General features: G+C 49.5%; 5 protein-coding genes across 5 annotated transcripts; 4 read left to right on the plus strand and 1 right to left on the minus strand.

Moving 5' to 3' along the window:
* Positions 1–454: 454 nt before the first annotated feature.
* On the plus strand, positions 455–2,630 carry FOBCDRAFT_169515 (GMC oxidoreductase-domain-containing protein). Its single transcript, XM_031191512.3, has 3 exons — positions 455–599; positions 651–994; positions 1,050–2,630. Exons 1-3 carry the CDS (start codon positions 539–541, stop codon positions 2,475–2,477), a joined length of 1,833 nt encoding a protein of 610 aa, XP_031032743.1. The 5' UTR covers positions 455–538; the 3' UTR covers positions 2,478–2,630.
* A 1,457-nt stretch (positions 2,631–4,087) lies between these two features.
* FOBCDRAFT_10135 (S-adenosyl-L-methionine-dependent methyltransferase) lies at positions 4,088–5,738 on the plus strand. The gene is made up of 9 exons (XM_031191514.3): positions 4,088–4,197; positions 4,246–4,283; positions 4,336–4,389; positions 4,441–4,447; positions 4,497–4,541; positions 4,599–4,753; positions 4,808–4,864; positions 4,919–5,273; positions 5,325–5,738. The coding sequence occupies exons 1-9, from the start codon at positions 4,120–4,122 to the stop codon at positions 5,553–5,555; spliced, it is 1,020 nt and encodes a 339-aa protein (XP_031032745.2). The 5' UTR covers positions 4,088–4,119; the 3' UTR covers positions 5,556–5,738.
* Positions 5,739–7,191: 1,453 nt separating this feature from the next.
* Positions 7,192–8,693, plus strand: FOBCDRAFT_280402 (uncharacterized protein; the record flags this gene model as incomplete). The annotated part of the gene is made up of 3 exons (XM_031191517.2): positions 7,192–7,858; positions 7,914–8,038; positions 8,100–8,693. 3 exons carry the CDS (start codon positions 7,192–7,194, stop codon positions 8,691–8,693), a joined length of 1,386 nt encoding a protein of 461 aa, XP_031032748.2.
* A 240-nt stretch (positions 8,694–8,933) lies between these two features.
* Positions 8,934–11,207, minus strand: FOBCDRAFT_285531 (uncharacterized protein; the record flags this gene model as incomplete). Its single annotated transcript, XM_031191518.2, has 1 exon — positions 8,934–11,207. The coding sequence occupies one exon, from the start codon at positions 11,205–11,207 to the stop codon at positions 8,934–8,936; it is 2,274 nt and encodes a 757-aa protein (XP_031032749.2).
* A 4,961-nt stretch (positions 11,208–16,168) lies between these two features.
* FOBCDRAFT_232665 (glycosyl hydrolase family 61-domain-containing protein) lies at positions 16,169–17,508 on the plus strand. The gene has a single exon (XM_031191519.3). It carries the CDS (start codon positions 16,307–16,309, stop codon positions 17,288–17,290), a length of 984 nt encoding a protein of 327 aa, XP_031032750.2. The 5' UTR covers positions 16,169–16,306; the 3' UTR covers positions 17,291–17,508.
* Positions 17,509–17,813: the final 305 nt, after the last annotated feature.

A 17,813-nucleotide genomic window follows, 5' to 3' on the forward strand; every position in this document is an offset into this window, starting at 1 on the left:
ACTTTCCCGTGTCTGGACCGCTCAAGTGACCCACAGGCTTGAGCTAACAACCCCAGGGTGCACAGCCAGTGGAGTCTCGAGAATCTTCATGAGCCACTCACTGCTCATCTCTCAACACGGCCCGGTGCCCGGAGCTCATTGCCTCTATCCACCAGCCTTATTCCAGTTAGGAGATATGGGGAACTCACCTTACCATTCTCAGATTGCCCCAGATGGGTGCGACGTACCCCGACCAGATCAGCGTCTGGACAACCCCGGTTGAAACGTCCTACGTCAAGTAAAGTCTGATTGTAAGGGTCCAGAGATGGGTTGCTGAGATATGGGAAGGACCTGCAGGTGACTCGCGCGGGGTTAACCTGCGGCTGGTTGGCCGCAAGGAAGAACCATGGTGACACGAGCTGCAGGTATATATATATAACTTCCCCTCACGAGGGACATTCTCTTTCTGAATCACCAAGCACGACTCGCTCAATACCCTCGTCTAATCCCATTTCCGACCTTCTAACCCCGTTGCCGAAAGGATCGTCCAGTTTTGACCATGGGTTTATATACTAAACTCGCTAGCGACATTACCGAAGTTGACGTTATCATCGCTGGAGGTACGCTTGTTCTGTACCTAACCCACCGCCACTGCTAATTATGTGAACTAGGCGGAACAGCAGCATGTGTCGTTGCCGGGCGTCTGGCGGAGGCTGATCCAAATCTGTCTATTCTTCTCATTGAAGGTGGACAAGATAACCGTGGGGTCGAGAGCATTGAGAACCCTGTCTTTTTCCTGGATCACTTGCTGCCAACCTCCACCACGACCTTGTTTTACAAGGCCAACAAGTCAGATAAACTGGCTGGACGCGAGTCCATCGTTCCATGCGGTGGAACGCTTGGTGGAGGCTCATCTATCAATTTTATGATGTACACTCGTGCTCAGCGAGCGGATTTCGATTCTTGGAGGTCTCCCGGATGGTCTGCTGATGAGATCCTTCCATTCTTGAAGAAGGTAGGCTTTCTGAGATCCTCTGGGGTATTTTGACACTTTCGCTAATTCCGTCTAGCTTGAGACATACCATGGCCGAGGTAACCCGGAACACCACGGCTTTAACGGCCCCGTCCATATCTCTGACGGCACATACCGTTCCAAGAACCCAGAAAGCGACTTCATCAACGGTGTGTCTCAGGTCGGCTGGCCAGAGGTTCATGACTTGCAAACTCTCGACGCCAATAATGGTGTTGAGCGATGGCTCCGATATGTTTCTAAGGATGGTCGTCGACAAGATACTGCTACGGCTTATCTTCACAACAAGATCGACAACAAGAAGTATCCGAACCTTCATGTTCTCGTTGAGTCTAAGGTTGTACGTGTTCTTCTTGATGACGATAAGAGAGCTGTTGGAGTCGAGTACACGCCCAACCCAGCATTCCAAGCCCAAATTACGCCAACCCAACATCCGACGTTGAGTGTAAAGGCACGAAAGCTGGTCGTTGTTTCATGCGGTGCTCTGGGTACACCACCCGTGCTTGAAAGATCAGGCATTGGCGCCCCCGAAGTCCTCAAGAAAGCTGGCGTCGACGTCAAGGTTGACCTACCTGGAGTTGGTAACGAGTATCAGGATCACAACCTCATTCTCTACCCTTACAGGACTAATCTGCAACCCCATGAAACAGCCGACAGAATTCTGAGAAACCCCGACAAGCGCCAAGAGTTCATTAAGTCAAAGGATTCCATGTTGGGATGGAATGCGATCGATATCTCTTCTAAGCTCCGACCTACAGAAGCCGATGTTGCTTCACTTGGGCCTGAGTTCCAGAAGGCTTGGGACCGGGACTTCAAGAACCATCCCAATCGACCTTTGATGCTTATGGGCATGATCTCTTGCTTCCTTGGGGATCCCTCAACTGTGCCTGAAGAGCAATATGTTACTGTTGGCAACTACACTGCTTACCCATACTCTCGCGGCCATGTCCACATCACCGGCGCTGGACTCGACGACCCTCTTGACTTCGATGTTGGATTCCTCAGCGATGAGCATGACATTGACTTGAAGAAGCAGATTTGGGCTTACAAGAAATCCCGAGAGATCATGCGTCGAACAAAGATGTACCGTGGCGAGATCGCAGCTGGTCACCCAGCATGGCCAGCAGGATCCAAGGCCGCTTCGGTGGAGATCAACGAAGCTCTCAGCAATGTCACAGATCTCGATTATTCAGCGGAAGATGACAAGGCTATTGAAGAGTGGGTTCGACAGAATGTTGCCACGACATGGCACTCCATTTCTACTTGCAGGATGGCGCCTCGTGATGAGAATGGCGTTGTCGATGAGAGACTGAATGTACATGGTACAAAGGGTCTCAAGTTGGCTGACTTGAGTATTCCTCCGGAGAATGTTGGCGCGAACACGAACAACACTGCTATTGTTGTTGGTGAGAAGGCTGCAGATATCATCATCAAGGATCTGGGACTTGGTCCATCGGCTAAGTTGTGAGATTGAGGTAGCTTGTTGACTAGAAGTCAGTCTTCGAATGCTGACCTAGGCTTGAACAGTGTTTGTAGGGACGTTGAGAAGATGAATTTGGCTTGATATTTGGTCGTAGCGTAGCAATGAGTAACAAATACACACAAGTTCTTGAGGCCTGAACAACATACTTTCTGGAAGATGCACTTACACGATCAGGAGATTTCCAGTGACTTGCAAGATCGAAAGTCCACTTAATTTCCCATCTCAACAGTAATGACACCAATCACAAGCAATAAGACGGCCTACAAAAATGGTCTTCATTGGGTTTTTCTTGAGTTATGCACGTCCCCCGCTTATCGTGCATCTTGTAACAGCGATTCGAGGATAACGAAGTGAAAAGGGAGGGATACAAGTGACCGCCCACCGCAGTCAGCATTCCACGCCAGACTTTCGGAAGCTTCCAAGAAGCGATACAGACTTTGTCCGGCGTAACAACAAAAAGGTAGCATTACAAAACATACAACAGCGGGGATTCGCTGGTCGTCACCGACCCAACTACTAATCCGCCGGTTAGTGGCTTGACTATGGGAGAGCAGACGGGATCCCGTATTTTCCACTACCTATGGTCGTATGTATTAGCAATGCTGTCGTCAAGGCATATACGCTATGCGTTATGGCATGACAGAGAATGTCTGGATCATCGACCTGCGGGCCAAAGCTGCAGATCCAGCCGCCCTCCACAAGACAAAAATCTCTACTCAATACCTCTACAAGCTCTCTTGTGTGCTACTGGAAACTCTGATGTCAGGTAATGACATTTGCTCTGGTTGCAGTTGATTTGCTCATCCTTGTTGACGCTCCGAACCTTTCTCAGCCTCAACAGTACTGGGCCAACCTCCTTCGAGGGCCATGCAAACGGGAACTACCCTGCTGTTTCTTTTAGAGAAACATTCCTATCAACATCTCGGTTTTATATTCAATCTGTCTTCGTAAGAGTCGGCGCATTGCTATTAGCCCCCAGCCGAACTGAACGTACGGCCCTGTGCACTGTTGCGAAAGTCTGCCAAGACGCTGTCTATAGAAATAACAGCAATCGTTGCATAATGTGTGCCAATCGCATGTGAAATTTACCAGGATCACATCAAGTGTTGAGGGCTAATAGGCCTTCCCGTTATGGTGTTAAATACCGAGCAGGTTGCAGTGCATTCGTATTAAACTGGGTTTCGGTGCGACCAACAACTTCATGAGACAGGGTTACGACCATCTCCACATCATACATACATGGAGATACATACGAGGTGTCGAGAAGCGCTTGGAGGGTTTCCAGTACTAGAAAAGTTCTTCGTCGGTCATTCGAGACCATAGTCGTAGCCGCAGCGCTCCATCGCTCCTATGCCGTTAGTCAAAGCAGTCTCGGTAGCTTGTGTGAAGAGTGACAAGCGGCGGGCCGCTCGGGAACCAAGGGTGATCGACAAGGATATAGCCCCAGAAGCCGGAGGCGGAAACGGTGGCCATCCCAATTGGCCTCATCCATCCTGAATATTAGCCGAGCGGGGATACAGCATATGATACCACTTGAGTTACACACAAGCATGAACAGGTCATAAAGAGGGGGCCGTCCCAGTGTTGAGTTGCAGGTTTCCTGCAGCGCATTTGTATCGTCAGCAAAATGGCTTCCCCAGCTGCTCAACCAACAGCCGAACGTGCTGAAAGTCCTCCTGATGTACCTGGCGTACTAGAAGCAGAAGTACCATACCCAACACTATAGATCAAAAAATATGCTGATAAAGAGTAGGACTATGGTGGAGACACTGATTCTACATTAGACCTCGGGTCAGTCATAATGACGGATATCTTGTGGATTCTGTACTGACAATCAGCGCAGAGAGGGCTCTTCCAGTTACATGACATCTCTCAAATCAAGCATCTTTAGCTATAGGTGAGAGGTCATACTTCATAGCCGACTATGCTTCTTACTAAAATTATGTAGATATGAGGTAGGGCATACAAGATTCCTGGGTGGTTGGTAGCCTAACAGCTCAACAGCACGGCCGTCGATATCATGCATTCCACGAAGGAGCATACTTGGTGGTTAGTCTTCTCGCCTATCGAAAGTTCAAGTGCAAGCCGACTAACCATACACTGTAGCCAAACGACGATGAAGAGCAGAACCGCATGGATCTGGTTCACCATATCTACAGTCTTCTTCTCGCGGGGAAGCTTCATACTGCCCCAATTGACAATCCCCAACGTGTCCTTGATCTGGGCACAGGTACTGGCATCTGGGCTATTGATTTTGCAGAGTAGGTTATAGCCTCTTGGTAACTACTTAAAGCCCCGTTGCTGACCTCAGGAAGTGAGCACCCTTCAGCCGAAGTAGTCGGGACAGATTTGAGCCCCATCCAGCCTGACTGGTGAGTTATGAGCATCATGTCTTTTACTTTGCCCAGACTCATATTTCTATGCAGGGTTCCTGCCAACTGCGTTTTTGAAGTCGATGATTTTGAAGACCCATGGGTTTACAAGAAGCCGTTCGACTACATCCATGCCCGAGAGCTTGAGGGATGCATCAGCAACGAGCAGCAGTTCTTTGATCGTGCGTTCAAGAACCTCAACAGCGGCGGTTATCTCGAACTTCAAGCCCAGCGTGGTTTCTTCATGTCAGACGATGACTCGATCAAGAAGGCCGTCAATGCAGAGGTCTGGGCTGAAGCAGTACGCGACAGCAGCAATAAATTCGGAAAGCCTATCGACTGCGCCATGAACTGGAAAGAAAAGGTGATCAAGGCGGGTTTCGTTGATGTCCACGAAGAAGTCCGAAAGGTGAGCATTATATCTACTGAGAACATGAATTGTTAGCTGATGTTGAGACAGATTCCAATTGGTGCCTGGCCTAAAGACCCCGTCCTGAAGGAAGTAGGCAAGTGCCAGGTCGTTCAATCATGTGCAGCCATTGACTCGTATACGCCAATGCTTCTGGAAAAGGTCCTTGGATGGGGTAAAGAGGAGACTCAAGTTCTTATGGCGAAGGCAAAAGGGGAGCTCCGAAATCCCTCTATTCATCTGTATCTTCCCGTCTACTTCATCTGGGGGAAAAAACCATAGGACTTCGATCTCTGGTTGTCAGTAACAAAGAGGAGTTAGGTTCGACTGGCATGGGTGATGCGAAAAGCAAATAACAAGCTGAAATAAGTCAACAGAACCGTGTAACTTGTATCGCTGAGATACGATAGGACATAGCATACGTGCTATGAGCGCTTGCCTGAATCTCGCTTGTTTCGCAAATTGTGAGAAGAAACTTGCCGCGCTCGAGAACTATAAACTCGCCGTCATCACCCTCGTTCAATCTTGTCCATCGCAGCTCTATGCCAATAATCTTCACCCATGGCCATGAAGCCATCGCCAAGCTGCGATTTTCCGCTCCTGGGGCGCGTGAGCCTGCTAGTCCCTATCGACCACCTGATCCCTCGCTCCCTTGCGAATGCATTACCTTAAATCTGGTGGAGACCTACCTTCTAGAGGTAGATCCGTTCGATGATGGCGCATCGTGTATGCCAGTCTGGGTGCAGTCGTTGCGGTGAAGGAAGCAGAAGACGAAGTAACCCTACCTGAGCAATGAAAGGCATCGTCTGGCTGGGTGCTAACAGTGCCCCTCAGACCCACTAAATTTACAGCGCTGTTAGGCCACTATGGCCTCTGAGATCGCAGTTGACAGCGGCTGAGTGTAGCGCTTAACTAACGGTAACCGATTATCTTCCGTTACCTGGGGCAGGTTGCCTACGCCAGTCATCTGGGGAAGAAGGCCAAACAGGTCTGGTTCCTGGTTCTCAGGAACAAGACGAGATGGGCTCCATTCGTGACGGTATGCGTAAAGCTCATGACATTCAAGCTGGGAATGAAAAGCAGTTATAGTGGTGATATCCCAAGTTGGTGTGAAGTCGATACTTCGGCCTTCGATAATCCGTCATCATCTTACCCGTTTGGCTGCGGAATGGGCCGGCCTGTAAATTGTGTCAATTGAGATCTACGATAGGGCTGGTGTATCCGTACACTACATAAGTACCTAGATGTTGAAGTGGACCCCGCCGCCAAATGAAACAGCCCCTTGGAAAACGACATCGACGTTTGAGGAAGCACAATACAGAGAAAGGCATATGTACCAATCAGTGATACTCTAACTATTCAATGCTGAGGTACTCTCACATCATTGGGTTATTGATTGCCGCGTGTTTGCCCTAACTAGCCTGGTAAGCATCGTCACCACCGCGGGGGATTATCCGCTAAAACCCCCGCAACACGGCACACGGGACGTTTGTATCCACTGAAGCGTTGGGATTTATTTAGCAGCTGGACACCGCAACCAACAGCCAAACTCTGCCAACAGTTTCTTCGCTTATGGGCGTGCAAACGCAGCCTCGTTTGCCTGAAACTCTACAAGGGTTTATTTATCTTCTTATCTTTTTTCCCTCTGCAATTTAATCTTGTTACACAGAGCGGAGATGAATCGGAGCTCGGCTTCAGTTTTCCCGACAGATGGCTCCCAGCAACCTAACGGACCAACAACTGTTTGCTCTTGCCATGAGCCAACAGGCCCAGAGCCTGATTCATTTTTTCCCTCCTTCATCGCGCCCCTCACTTCTCTATTCGCGTCAAAGGGGCGCGCCTATATCTTCGAGGCATTTCCCCACCGTTGACGCCGACTCCTCTCGACCTACAACACGAATTTCGCACCATACATGCCATGAATGCAAACCACGGCGAGGCACCAGCCTCTTACGATGACATTGGGGTTGGTGACGCAAATCCAGAGGTGCAAAAATGCGTCAATCGGATCTACAAGGCATCCGGGAAATATCCCTGGGACTGGCTGCCACGCGATTACGTTCCCAAGGTCGCCGCTTGGGGGACCAACTCCGCGCTGAACCTTGCCCTTGCCGTTGAAGCTGTTCACGCCCATGGATCAATGGTTACCATGGACGAACTGCGCGATTTCCTGGTACGAAAGGCCAAGGAGCGCCAGGAATTGAGCAAGAATGGTAGGCCAGTCAAACCTACCATGAACTCGGATTGCGTGAAGGCTAGAAAGTGGATTGAAGACAACATGGTCAACTCACAAAGCACATCGAAACATAACAAGCTCAAACGGCCGGGTCGTGATGCTGCCTTTAGGCAAGCGAGGCCGAAAACATGGCGCACGCTCACTATAGCTTACAAAAAGCAACCCCAGGACAAGCTTGACGACGATGATGAAGACGAAACATTCCCAGAATTTCCCTACGATAGAGAAATGAGTGTTCTCAGCGATATCAGCAACGTAAGCAGTGCAATCGGTCCATCCGATCGTCGCCAGCCTTCCCTTCCTCCACCGCCCGATCGGACTTCGACTCATAAGCGGAATATGCCTCCTCGTATGTTTCTATTTATTTCGTTCGTGACCTCAACCCATCACTGACGCCATCCTAGCACCCTCGCCACTCCCCGAGAAACGCTTGCGACAGGTCGAACAATTCGTATCGAGCAATATCGATGACTTCAAGGAAGCATCCAGGACATTCAACCCCGAGGAAGAAGCTTGTCTCAATCAAGGTGTCAGTACCGCAGCCCAACTATTCACATGAGCGCCGATGCTAATGTTGTCTCGCTTCACAGGAATCCGTTCAGCTCTACGGTTTCAATAAAGTCCTACGCGCAATATGCGAAAGGATTGAAGATGCTGAATTCCGGAGCAGCATATACGGGCAGGAGGTTCATAACACCCGACGCAACTTAACTTCAATCAACATGGGAGAAGTCAGGCACGTTCTCCAAAAGGCCACTAGAGACCGAGACGAAAAACGAGAGGAACTCAGGCAGTTACAGGAAGAATTAAACAGCTTTACCACGATGATCGACAACCAGGGGGGGAAGTGTTCAGAGACGCTGCGTGCCATGTATGACGGCTTTATCCGGAACTGTGAAGACGCGAAAAAGAAGCTTGAAAATGTTGAAGACACTTTGAAAGCAATGGAAGAAGAAACCCAGAAGAACCTCCGGCAATACCAAGATGGACAAGATAAGATCGCGTCTTTAGAGAAGGACATTGCCAAAGAAGAAGAGGTCGTCAAGTGGGAGACAAGGAAAAAGATAACAATCGAGACGCTCCGATGTTATGTGGAGATGAGGGAGAAACTTATGTCTGCTTCCGACGAATTGTTGCGCGCAGAGCGCGATGCAGCCGTGAAAAAGCTCGAGAGCCTCTCGTAGCACAAATTTGGTTGCTACAGAACCTGGTGAGGTCCGGAGTATCGGTTCGAGCATTGTTACTGTTTGGTTGTAACAGCGACTGAGGAAGTCTGGAGTTTGTTCAAGCATTATTATTGGGTTCATGTTCTTCTTTCGAGAGCGATTACATTGTCAAAGGCTTTATGTGGCGAATGGTTGGTAATGACAAAGGGACTTGGTAGCTCATTTTGAGATGGCGAATAACTTGAATTATAGCTAGAATCAAGTGCAAACGTGGGTATCGACTTGATAATAACAAGGAAACATCAAACCCTTGCCTTCCTGAGGCCTTCTTGTCTCACCACCTGTCCTAGATGGTTGGTCGTGAGACCTGAGTTCTTCATGGAGGGACAATAACCTCGAATCCATCTTGGATAATCTCTCCTCCAAAATTCTTTCGATAACCTGCTCCTCAAACACCGCAACATCATCAAAAGAGTCAGATTCTTCTTCATCTAGGTCCCCGTCTCGTCGTCTGTGAGCGGCGAAGCGTAGCGGCGTTTGTGTTGGCTTGGCCTTCCGAACAAAGTCTCGCCGTCGTGTGTTGTACCTCTCTGACCTTGCGCTCCAGAAGTCTTTGGCCATCTCACCTAGTTCAAGAGTTTTTGCTGCTGTAAGCCCAGTGTGACTCACATCGACCTTGGACTTCCACTTGCCGGGTTTGTAGCTCGTGAAGCTCATCTCTTTGACATAATGCCGTATTCTCATGTCAAGGAAATATCCTGAAGCTGGGAGGACCTTATCTACAAGGCCCATGTCTCTTGCTTGAGAAGCAGATATGGGTAGCATAGCACGCAAAATATACCTTGCGCGCTCTGGCCCACAGCGACCGACGTAGGATAAGGAGTGATACTCAGAGCCGTAGAGCCCGAGGGTTCGATAGGCAGGATTGAGGACGACTTCGGAGCCTGCAATGACCACATCGCAAGCCGCTGCCAAGGCCACGCCACCAGCAGCGCAGTTCCCTCTCAGCGCCGCGATGGTAGTGACGTTCTTGCGAGGAAATACGTCGAGCAGCATGTGTACCACGTCATCGATGCGATTGATGTTCCTCCAAGACTCTGCCGCAGGATCATCGCTGGCTTCGATGACGTTGAGGGCAATACCGTTGCTGAAATATGAGTCACCGCCCATAAGCACGACAGCATCTAGAGCCTCATGCGAAGCGACGAATTCGAGAGCTTCAATGAGTCGCGAACATTGAGAGGTGCTCATGGCACCGTTGTAGAACTCAAAGTAGACGAAGGCCACTTGGCGCTTGCCTGTACTTGCAGCAAACTCTACCCAAATATCTTGATGGGTTAAGTATGTTGCCTTGGACCAGCCGAAGAGAGGACGTAGTGATACTGAACTGTTCAGGGAGCTTTGGTGGATGAGGCCGAGGTCGAGAAGGCCTGAGACAGCGGGGACTTTGGGCCAGAGCATTGGATCAACCTTGCGCTTCACTCGGCGGATATGAGTGATCCAGATGCCTTGTCCATCGTAGGTGGCGACGCAGACAGCATCGTCTCTGCAACCAATGATCTCTCCAGGTCCGCGCTTGCATTTCGCATCCCTCCCAGCCTCAATCGTACCTCCGTAAACGTAGAGGCCGACTCCTCCAAACAGCTTTGTGAGGCAGCCAGGCTGCGAATCAGCAGACCTAATCTTTCGCGATATCGTCCGAGCGGGTTCGCATTGGATGTCAAAGTTGCGTTCCGCTGCCTTGAGAAGGGGTCGGCGATGCGTTGGTCCGCCGAGAAAAGGCTTCCGCAGTGTCACTGATAGGCTTTTGTAACTGCGATTGGGGACAAGATCAACTGAGATACCACGAATATCCTGCTTCTGCAGAAGGGACAGTTGCGATAGAGCGGCTGCGACGCCTGAATCGGAGAAGCCGTTAGCTGCCGAGACGATGCGGTGCAGAGCAGTGGCGGTAGCAGTAATCGCTGCTTGGGTGACCTCTTTGCGGTAAAGTGTTGACTTGGTGACTCCGGGCGCATCGATGGCGATCTTGAATTGCTCAAATGCCCAGACTGGACCTGCGTCCATCTCATCAACAGCTTGTAAGACTGTAACACCCCAATGCGACCGGCCGTTCTGGCTCCAGGACTGGGATTTGAGAAGTTGGTCGGAGTCTACGACGTTGCCATCGTCGCCCATGAGCACCCAGTCGAGGGCACTGGGACCTGCGTCACCTGGCGGTCCGGGATGGATGATGAGAGTGAGGTACTTTGAGAAGATCTCGCTTGGGACTCGTGTGGTCATGAACGGGCAGATGATGACACTTGGTTGAAACAAGGTCGCTGCCTCGATCATGGCTTTGTCAGATAGCGCATACTCAATCGTGACATCGTGCTTTTGGCTGAGAATAAGATACAGCTGCTGAGAAAGCGAATTATGCGCCGTGCAGAGAAAGAGGATCCTCATTGCCGGCGTAGTAGGCAGGCGACGCTCACCCGCATCGCTCGCGCGACTGGTCTCGCTAGTACCTCGTGATAGCTTCAGTGAACCCATTGTGAGATGTTACGACCGGTGACTTTGGTAGTATGCTCAGACAGCGCAGGCCCTGGGGATGTCAGCTGGCAGGTGGGAAGGGTTTAAGTAACAATCTCCACGGGTCAGTGAATAACTAAAGGTTGCGACATAATGACTGATAGTGTAACGGTATCATCACACTAGGCAGCTCAGCTGTGAACAAACGCGCATGTGTCACTCAATCATACCCATTAACAAGCAGTGATTCATTGGCTCACCGAGATACGGCTACGATTTCGGTGGCTGACAATCTATCGAAACTCTCGCGACTAAACCAGGATCGGCAAACAACTTCCAGCACGGACGCAGCCATCACAATCGAATATCAAACTCTCGCGATAGGACTTGTGTTTCATTGGATCGTAATCTCACTTTTGGCTTCATTATTTCGGGTGATGGGTGCCCCCTTGCAGTTGCTTTGGCTTTCCAAGGGAGATTACCTGGCGCTTGGCTTTTGGGGCCTTACCGGTAGGGTGAATGATCGACATGGCTGAGTGATTAGCGGAGCTGAGCTTTGCTTCTTGTTGATCACAGGTACCCGGTTTCTGGGTCGAGATGTATCGCAACAAATCACTGAATGAGAGCTTAAATCACTCATGCTGATCAGAGGTATGCTAATCTTGAAGGGAGCATCATCAAATGCATGCCCTGTAGTGAATGGAGAGGCCCAAAATTGAGGGACTGAGCGCGCCTTATCTTATCAGGCTTTCGCTCAGACGCGCCAAACACGAAATTATGATGTCAGAAAGACTCCATATCACAAAGCCTTACACCCTGTTTTAAGTGCCACAAGAAGCCGTGCGACCCAAGCACAGCAATATGACTCAAGTCAGAGCTCAAGGGGTAAATTAGTCCAGCCGTTGGGTTCTGAGGCCTTCGTGCTGCAAGCAGCGATACGCGTCGCCAAAGGGATACGGAAATTGGTAATTCCGGCTATTTGTGGTGGGGAGAGCGGAGCGGGGCGGAGCGAGCGCACCAAATTCAAAACAGCCCTTCGCGATGCAGGGTAAGTTGATCGACATTCTCGACTTTTGAAGTGCAAAGCTAAGTGTTCTCACGGCATGATAAGTGTTGATCTCATGACTGTTGTCACAAAAAGGGAGAATTGGGAGAAATGGCTTTGCTAGATTTGGACTTCGTTTACAAGTTTAGGATGGTTTTTCTGCAACGAATATTTGCCGACCCAAGGAATGATGCATAAATTAAAATGGCCGGGGCAAGTAATGTCAACGTAGGGAAAGTGAGCATTCGCCCTGAAGTGATAGAATCATAGGAGCAATATGACAGGCATATTGTAGCCCAAGTCAATTATCATATCATTGCTTCCACATTTCTTCAGCTCTTGCTGGTGTTTCTTAAATCGTATCTTCATTACTGCGCAGGATTGCGATTTGTTATCGATAACGACCATAATGATTTGTGGGGTCAATTGTGGAGACCGAACCAAAGAGCGGAGGGTTTCCGCTTCTATTCCGTGGCCATGAGATTGGTCGAGACTACGGTCATCCCTCAAAATAGCGGCGTGAACACTGATGGCATTCATCACTTGGGCCTCGGCCTCTAAATAAATGGTACAAGTTGGCTTGCATTCGGCATGGAAACTGTAGCCATATTCTGAGGACATAATTGCGGATGATTCCGATTTCTCTGATGTGCTAGCTTGGCATACCTATCATCATATCTACGCGCTGCTCAAAACACATAAATATTCACTGGATGAGAGCTCTAATGGCATGAAACATGATACCTCTTACTCAGTCGTGGCTACTTGGGCTCAGATTGAGCATTAGGAAGTGTTACAGCGCAGTTTATGTGATCTAAAATATCCTTGTACAAACTTCATATCCTGATGATCTTGCGATCCCAGTTGAGACTCAAGAATAACTCAGCATCTTCTATGCACATAAAGAGCCGATCATAGTGTCACATCGTAGAGTCATAGTCTAAAGGCCCAGGGTGAGGCTATGAGATAAAAGCAGAAGTGATATCACAAGGTCTGAGCATGGAGTTGCACCTTTCCTTGTCTACGTACATAATAGATCTCACGCTATTACTGTCAGTGCGTAGTCTAGTAAGGACAAAAAACAGTCTAGAAGGATAATTAGAACATTAAGCTATGTTGGACAAGTTCCCATACCTACTGTTTCTAATCTTCATTTCCATGTGGTGATTAAAAGCTCCCAGCCATGGGACTCAACCACAAATACTACATCTAGCTCACAAATTAGACATTATACCACAGGGCCTGACCAGTTGCTATAGAATGAATGCTCTCCTGGCCATTCTATCTCATCATTACTTGCGGTTGTTGGTAGGATTTTCGGAGAAAAGGGGAGGATCACCTCCCTCGTCATCGTGTTGCATTGGCAATAGTGGCACAGATATTTGATACCCGCCATTGTAACAGTAAGATCCTCCATTACAGGATCTTCCACCAACGAGATATAGGGCATGCTTGTTGCAACTTCATGACAGACCTTGAGACAGCATGAATTTGCCCCCCCCTTGGTTTACCTCCTTCCTAAGTTCTCAATTCACCGGTAAACGTTGAATGTCCGTCGGACTTGCTGACGGCATTTGCGACTCAACATAGCTGATAGCAGAAGTTCATCGCTCAGCTCAACAAGTCATGGATACAGCATGAGCCCCACGAAACGAAGCTGAGACCACCATGGAATCTTTCTACAGCGCGGAAAGGGCGTCAGGTAATAATAGAGCACATGTAAAAGGGCGGGGATCTAGAGATTATTCTGGCCTAGCGACTGGCGGAAAGTTTCTATGGATTCCCGAAGTGTTGGAATCCCTAGATCCTCCAGACCCTGGGACCCATCACGGGACGGCTTCCCCTGGCAAGCCTACCCTGACCACTCTTCACCGTCAATCGTGAACTTCAGGGAGCAAGATCATCGGTTTTCATGGGCATCGGTCGTCGGGGGTAGAATACTGGCATTTTCTAGCTTATGTTTTGCCCCATTGAAAGGCGATACAGGATCGAGCCTGGCGATTCTCAGCTCTCGGCTGTCGGCGGTCGCAAACACGGACCTGTAAAGGTTTAGCGCCTCAACGCCTCGAGTTTGAGATTTGCTCAGCTCATCTTTATGTAATCGGACAACGCTTGAATGCCAAGGAACTTTGACATTGACAGAACATGGTATTGAGATGACATTAGAACTTTCCCAAGTGTCAGTTTAATGAACTGATCTCGCATGGTAATCAACTTTATAGGGACTATTTTCCACTAATGCATGCAGAAGTGCTGTTCAGTCAGCCTCCAGCGATAAGCTTATTTGTGGCCCCTGCCAAGATCACGAGCCCCTAAAGTTGACAGCGAGCTCTAAGCAAGACAACCTCAATTTCAACAATCAAGGATACACAAGTTGTTCCAGTGGGTTGCGTAGTATTTACCATGCGCTTAATGCATCTAAAGTCATTCGATGGAAGTTTACGGCTGTTTTACAGGCTGTTTATTCACACCATCTGTCATTGGAAGATGCGTAATGTTGAAACCCTAGCTGTCTCGAATACAGCAGGGTCGCAGCGGAAGCGATACGAAAATTGTGATGATTCAACATTATGAATCAATACAGTGCACTACTTCCCGCGGGAGCATACTGCGGGGGCTCATATCGTCTAAATGGCCTACATAGTAAAGGATGAAGTTTCGCAATGCAAAAGCCGTGCTAGTCTCCGTTGCGCTTGGATCTGATCGAGCTCCCAGTAAACCGGGACCTGACTAGTCTACGGTATGCCACCGCAAGAGTTACTGTTTCGGTATCGGCCCATACTAAAGTTTTGACATCAAACGTCCTGTATGTACTAACTATGGTTCATCCCGTGGGGAGGAGCCGCTCAAGCCACAAACTTCAACGCCAGTTTCACATTTCACGAAAACATGTTCGCCGAGCAAAACAAAACAGTCTCGGGCACCTTGGCATTCACAGTTGTTCTGAAGATCAGTTCATATGGTTCGATAACATGCAGTGAGTCGTTATAGCAGCGCTTTGCATGTACAAGCCGGACCATCTCGACGAAATTTGTTGAAACATGTGGAAAAATGTTTGAACCTCGCCTCGTACCACCGCAAATCAAGAATTTTGCAAATTCGATGACCTCGCTAAAGCGGTTCTAGGTTCGTTCAAGGTTAACAATAATAGGCTGTTCAGCGGTCAGCTTAATTTGATGAAGCTATGATCACCAGCCGGGGCTATCCCCCACTACTCCAAAAAGACATCGTTCCCAGACCCCTACCGCCAAGAGGTCTTGAGCCCCCCTGACTAAAATGAGCGTTTCATGGCCTCGCCTTACTTGATTCAGCGCCGCGAGAATCGCCGTGAGGACAGACTCGGGCTAAATCTACGACGGCTTTGATGGGGCTACAGAACTATAATCGAAGAGTGCAAAGGAAGAGATAGTTCGTTTAACTAAGTTTTAGTTAATCAGCCATAGCGCAGAGTCAATCTACCCGTCTTTGAAGCATAATTTTTAGGTTGTTTGGTAGCGGTTTGTGAACGAACCTAAACGAGCTGTCATAACCTTAGTTAAATTAAACAGCGTTCGTGATTGGTGCAATAACATTATGTCCACTGAAACAACCCCTAGAAAATGCGGCTGCCGCCCTCCGCACTCTGTAACAACAAGTCTGATCGAGATACCGAAGCGAAGACCACCAACATGACCGGGTTCTTTTGCCTATGGAGAAGAATGTTTTTCCCATCTTGGCGTTTTGAATTGAATGAGCTGGGGGTCAGGCGCTCCAAGGGCCAAGGATACTCTTCCACCGGATGAAAAACTGGCTCTGGTGTAAGGCCGAGTGCCGCGCCGTGCAGAATATCCCTGTGCGGCGCCAACGATCCAAGGCCGAGAGAGTCGAGATCCAGAATCTATAAAGATATCTCATGTCCTCTGTCCTTCTCGACTTTTTTCCTTCTCATCACCATCAACAGATCTTCATCTTCTTTCATTCACTTCAGTCTTTCTTTCGAAGAGCTAGTCTCTCGTTCCTTTCGTTCCAATTCAACCGAGCCAGTCTCCAGCACTACCAAACAATTTTACTATCCCTCAAACCAACTCTTTTCAAAATGAAGTTCTCCGCTCTCGCCCTCGCTGCCCTCTCGCAGGTCGCTTCTGCCCACTACTTCTTCGACGTCAGCGCTCTCAACGGTGTCGAGTCTAAGTCCTTCCAGTACATCCGTGACTTCACTCGTCCCACCAAGTACAACCCCATCAAGTTCTCCTCCAACCCTTCCGCCGACATCCGCGACAACTCTTTCGCTGATGGTGAGGACATCATCTGCAACCAGGGTGCCACCGGAACCGGTGGTAACACTGAGGTCCTTGAGGTCAAGGGCGGCGATGTCATGACCTTCAAGCTTGCTGTCGGTGCCAAGATGGGTCACCCCGGACCTACTCTGGCCTACATGTCCGCCGCTGGTAGCGACGTCAAGTCCTACAAGGGAGACGGCGACTGGTTCAAGATCATGGAGGAGGGTGTCTGCAACGCCAGTGGTGACTTCACCAAGGACGCCTGGTGCAACTACGACGCCCCCTCTTTCGACGTCAAGATCCCCCAGGGTACCCCTAACGGCGAGTACCTCCTCCGAGTTGAGCACATCGGTATCCACCGATCCCACGTCAACCAGCCCGAGCACTACGTCTCTTGCGCTCAGGTCAAGGTTACCGGTGGCTCTGACGGCACTGTCGACGCCGAGATGGTCAAGTTCCCCGGTGCCTACAAGGACACCGATGAGTACGCCAACTTCTCCATCTACGGCGGTGCTAAAGCCTTCCCCATGCCCGGCCCCAAGGTCTGGGACGGTGCCGCTTCCGCTGGTGGCTCTACCGGTGGCAACACCGAAGCCCCTGCCGCTGGCAACACTGAGGCTCCCGCTTCTACCCCCGCTCCCGAGGCCGGTAACGGTCAGCAGAACGGTGGTGAGCAGGCCGCTCCCTCTGCCACTCCTGAGGCTGGCAACAACAACGGCCAGAACGGTGGCTTCCCCGGTGCCGCCAACCAGCAGTTCCAGGGACAGACTGGTTCCAACGGCTCTCCCTGCTCCGCTTAAGCGAGCAACCTTTTTTCTTGGAGATGCTGTAGTGTTTTATTTTACTGAAGGGAGGAAACTGAAGCAAAGATGGAAGAGTTGAAGAGGTGGCTGGTCAACCTTCATGTATAAAAGAGTCCTGTTGATCGTTTCAAAACACCTAGATGAAGAGGGGATAGTCTGGTACTGTGCTCATAGTTTTTTAGCTTTGTCTGTTTAATACGAAGCAGTTTTAGGACAAATCACCGTTCTGCTCATTCATAAGTGACTTGTTCCCATGCTAATCATTCGCCAGTAAATTCTTAGACTCTAACTATCTTGATGATTACCATACCTCTTTAATTGGTGCCTCTTCTTACTCTTCAGTTGCTTGCTTATGTTCTCATGGGTCCATAACTGGAATGCGAGCTTCACTGCCAGGGACATGCTTGCCTTTGTTTCGTTTCGTGACCTGAACCTTGACAGCACTGTGCCCACTCGGTAGTTGATGTCGGAACTCTCCGTGCAGACTGGTTACGACAGGGCTGTCAAGTCAGAACGAAGC

This window comes from Fusarium oxysporum, chromosome X, assembly GCF_013085055.1.
Source record: "Fusarium oxysporum Fo47 chromosome X, complete sequence".
NCBI classification, from domain to species: Eukaryota; Fungi; Ascomycota; class Sordariomycetes; order Hypocreales; family Nectriaceae; genus Fusarium; species Fusarium oxysporum.

What these genes read in the sequence shown, in the direction of transcription:
- FOBCDRAFT_10135 (XM_031191514.3), top strand. Translation starts at nt 4,120, where the DNA reads ATGGCTTCCCCAGCTGCTCAACCAACAGCCGAACGTGCTGAAAGTCCT. An exon ending in GATTCTACATTAGACCTCGG is followed by an intron (nt 4,284 to 4,335) that starts GTCAGTCATAAT and finishes CAATCAGCGCAG; the next exon opens with AGAGGGCTCTTCCAGTTACA. An exon ending in TGGGCTATTGATTTTGCAGA is followed by an intron (nt 4,754 to 4,807) that starts GTAGGTTATAGC and finishes GACCTCAGGAAG; the next exon opens with TGAGCACCCTTCAGCCGAAG.
- FOBCDRAFT_169515 (XM_031191512.3), top strand. Translation starts at nt 539, where the DNA reads ATGGGTTTATATACTAAACTCGCTAGCGACATTACCGAAGTTGACGTT. An exon ending in TGACGTTATCATCGCTGGAG is followed by an intron (nt 600 to 650) that starts GTACGCTTGTTC and finishes TATGTGAACTAG; the next exon opens with GCGGAACAGCAGCATGTGTC. An exon ending in TCCTTCCATTCTTGAAGAAG is followed by an intron (nt 995 to 1,049) that starts GTAGGCTTTCTG and finishes AATTCCGTCTAG; the next exon opens with CTTGAGACATACCATGGCCG.
- FOBCDRAFT_232665 (XM_031191519.3), top strand. Translation starts at nt 16,307, where the DNA reads ATGAAGTTCTCCGCTCTCGCCCTCGCTGCCCTCTCGCAGGTCGCTTCT.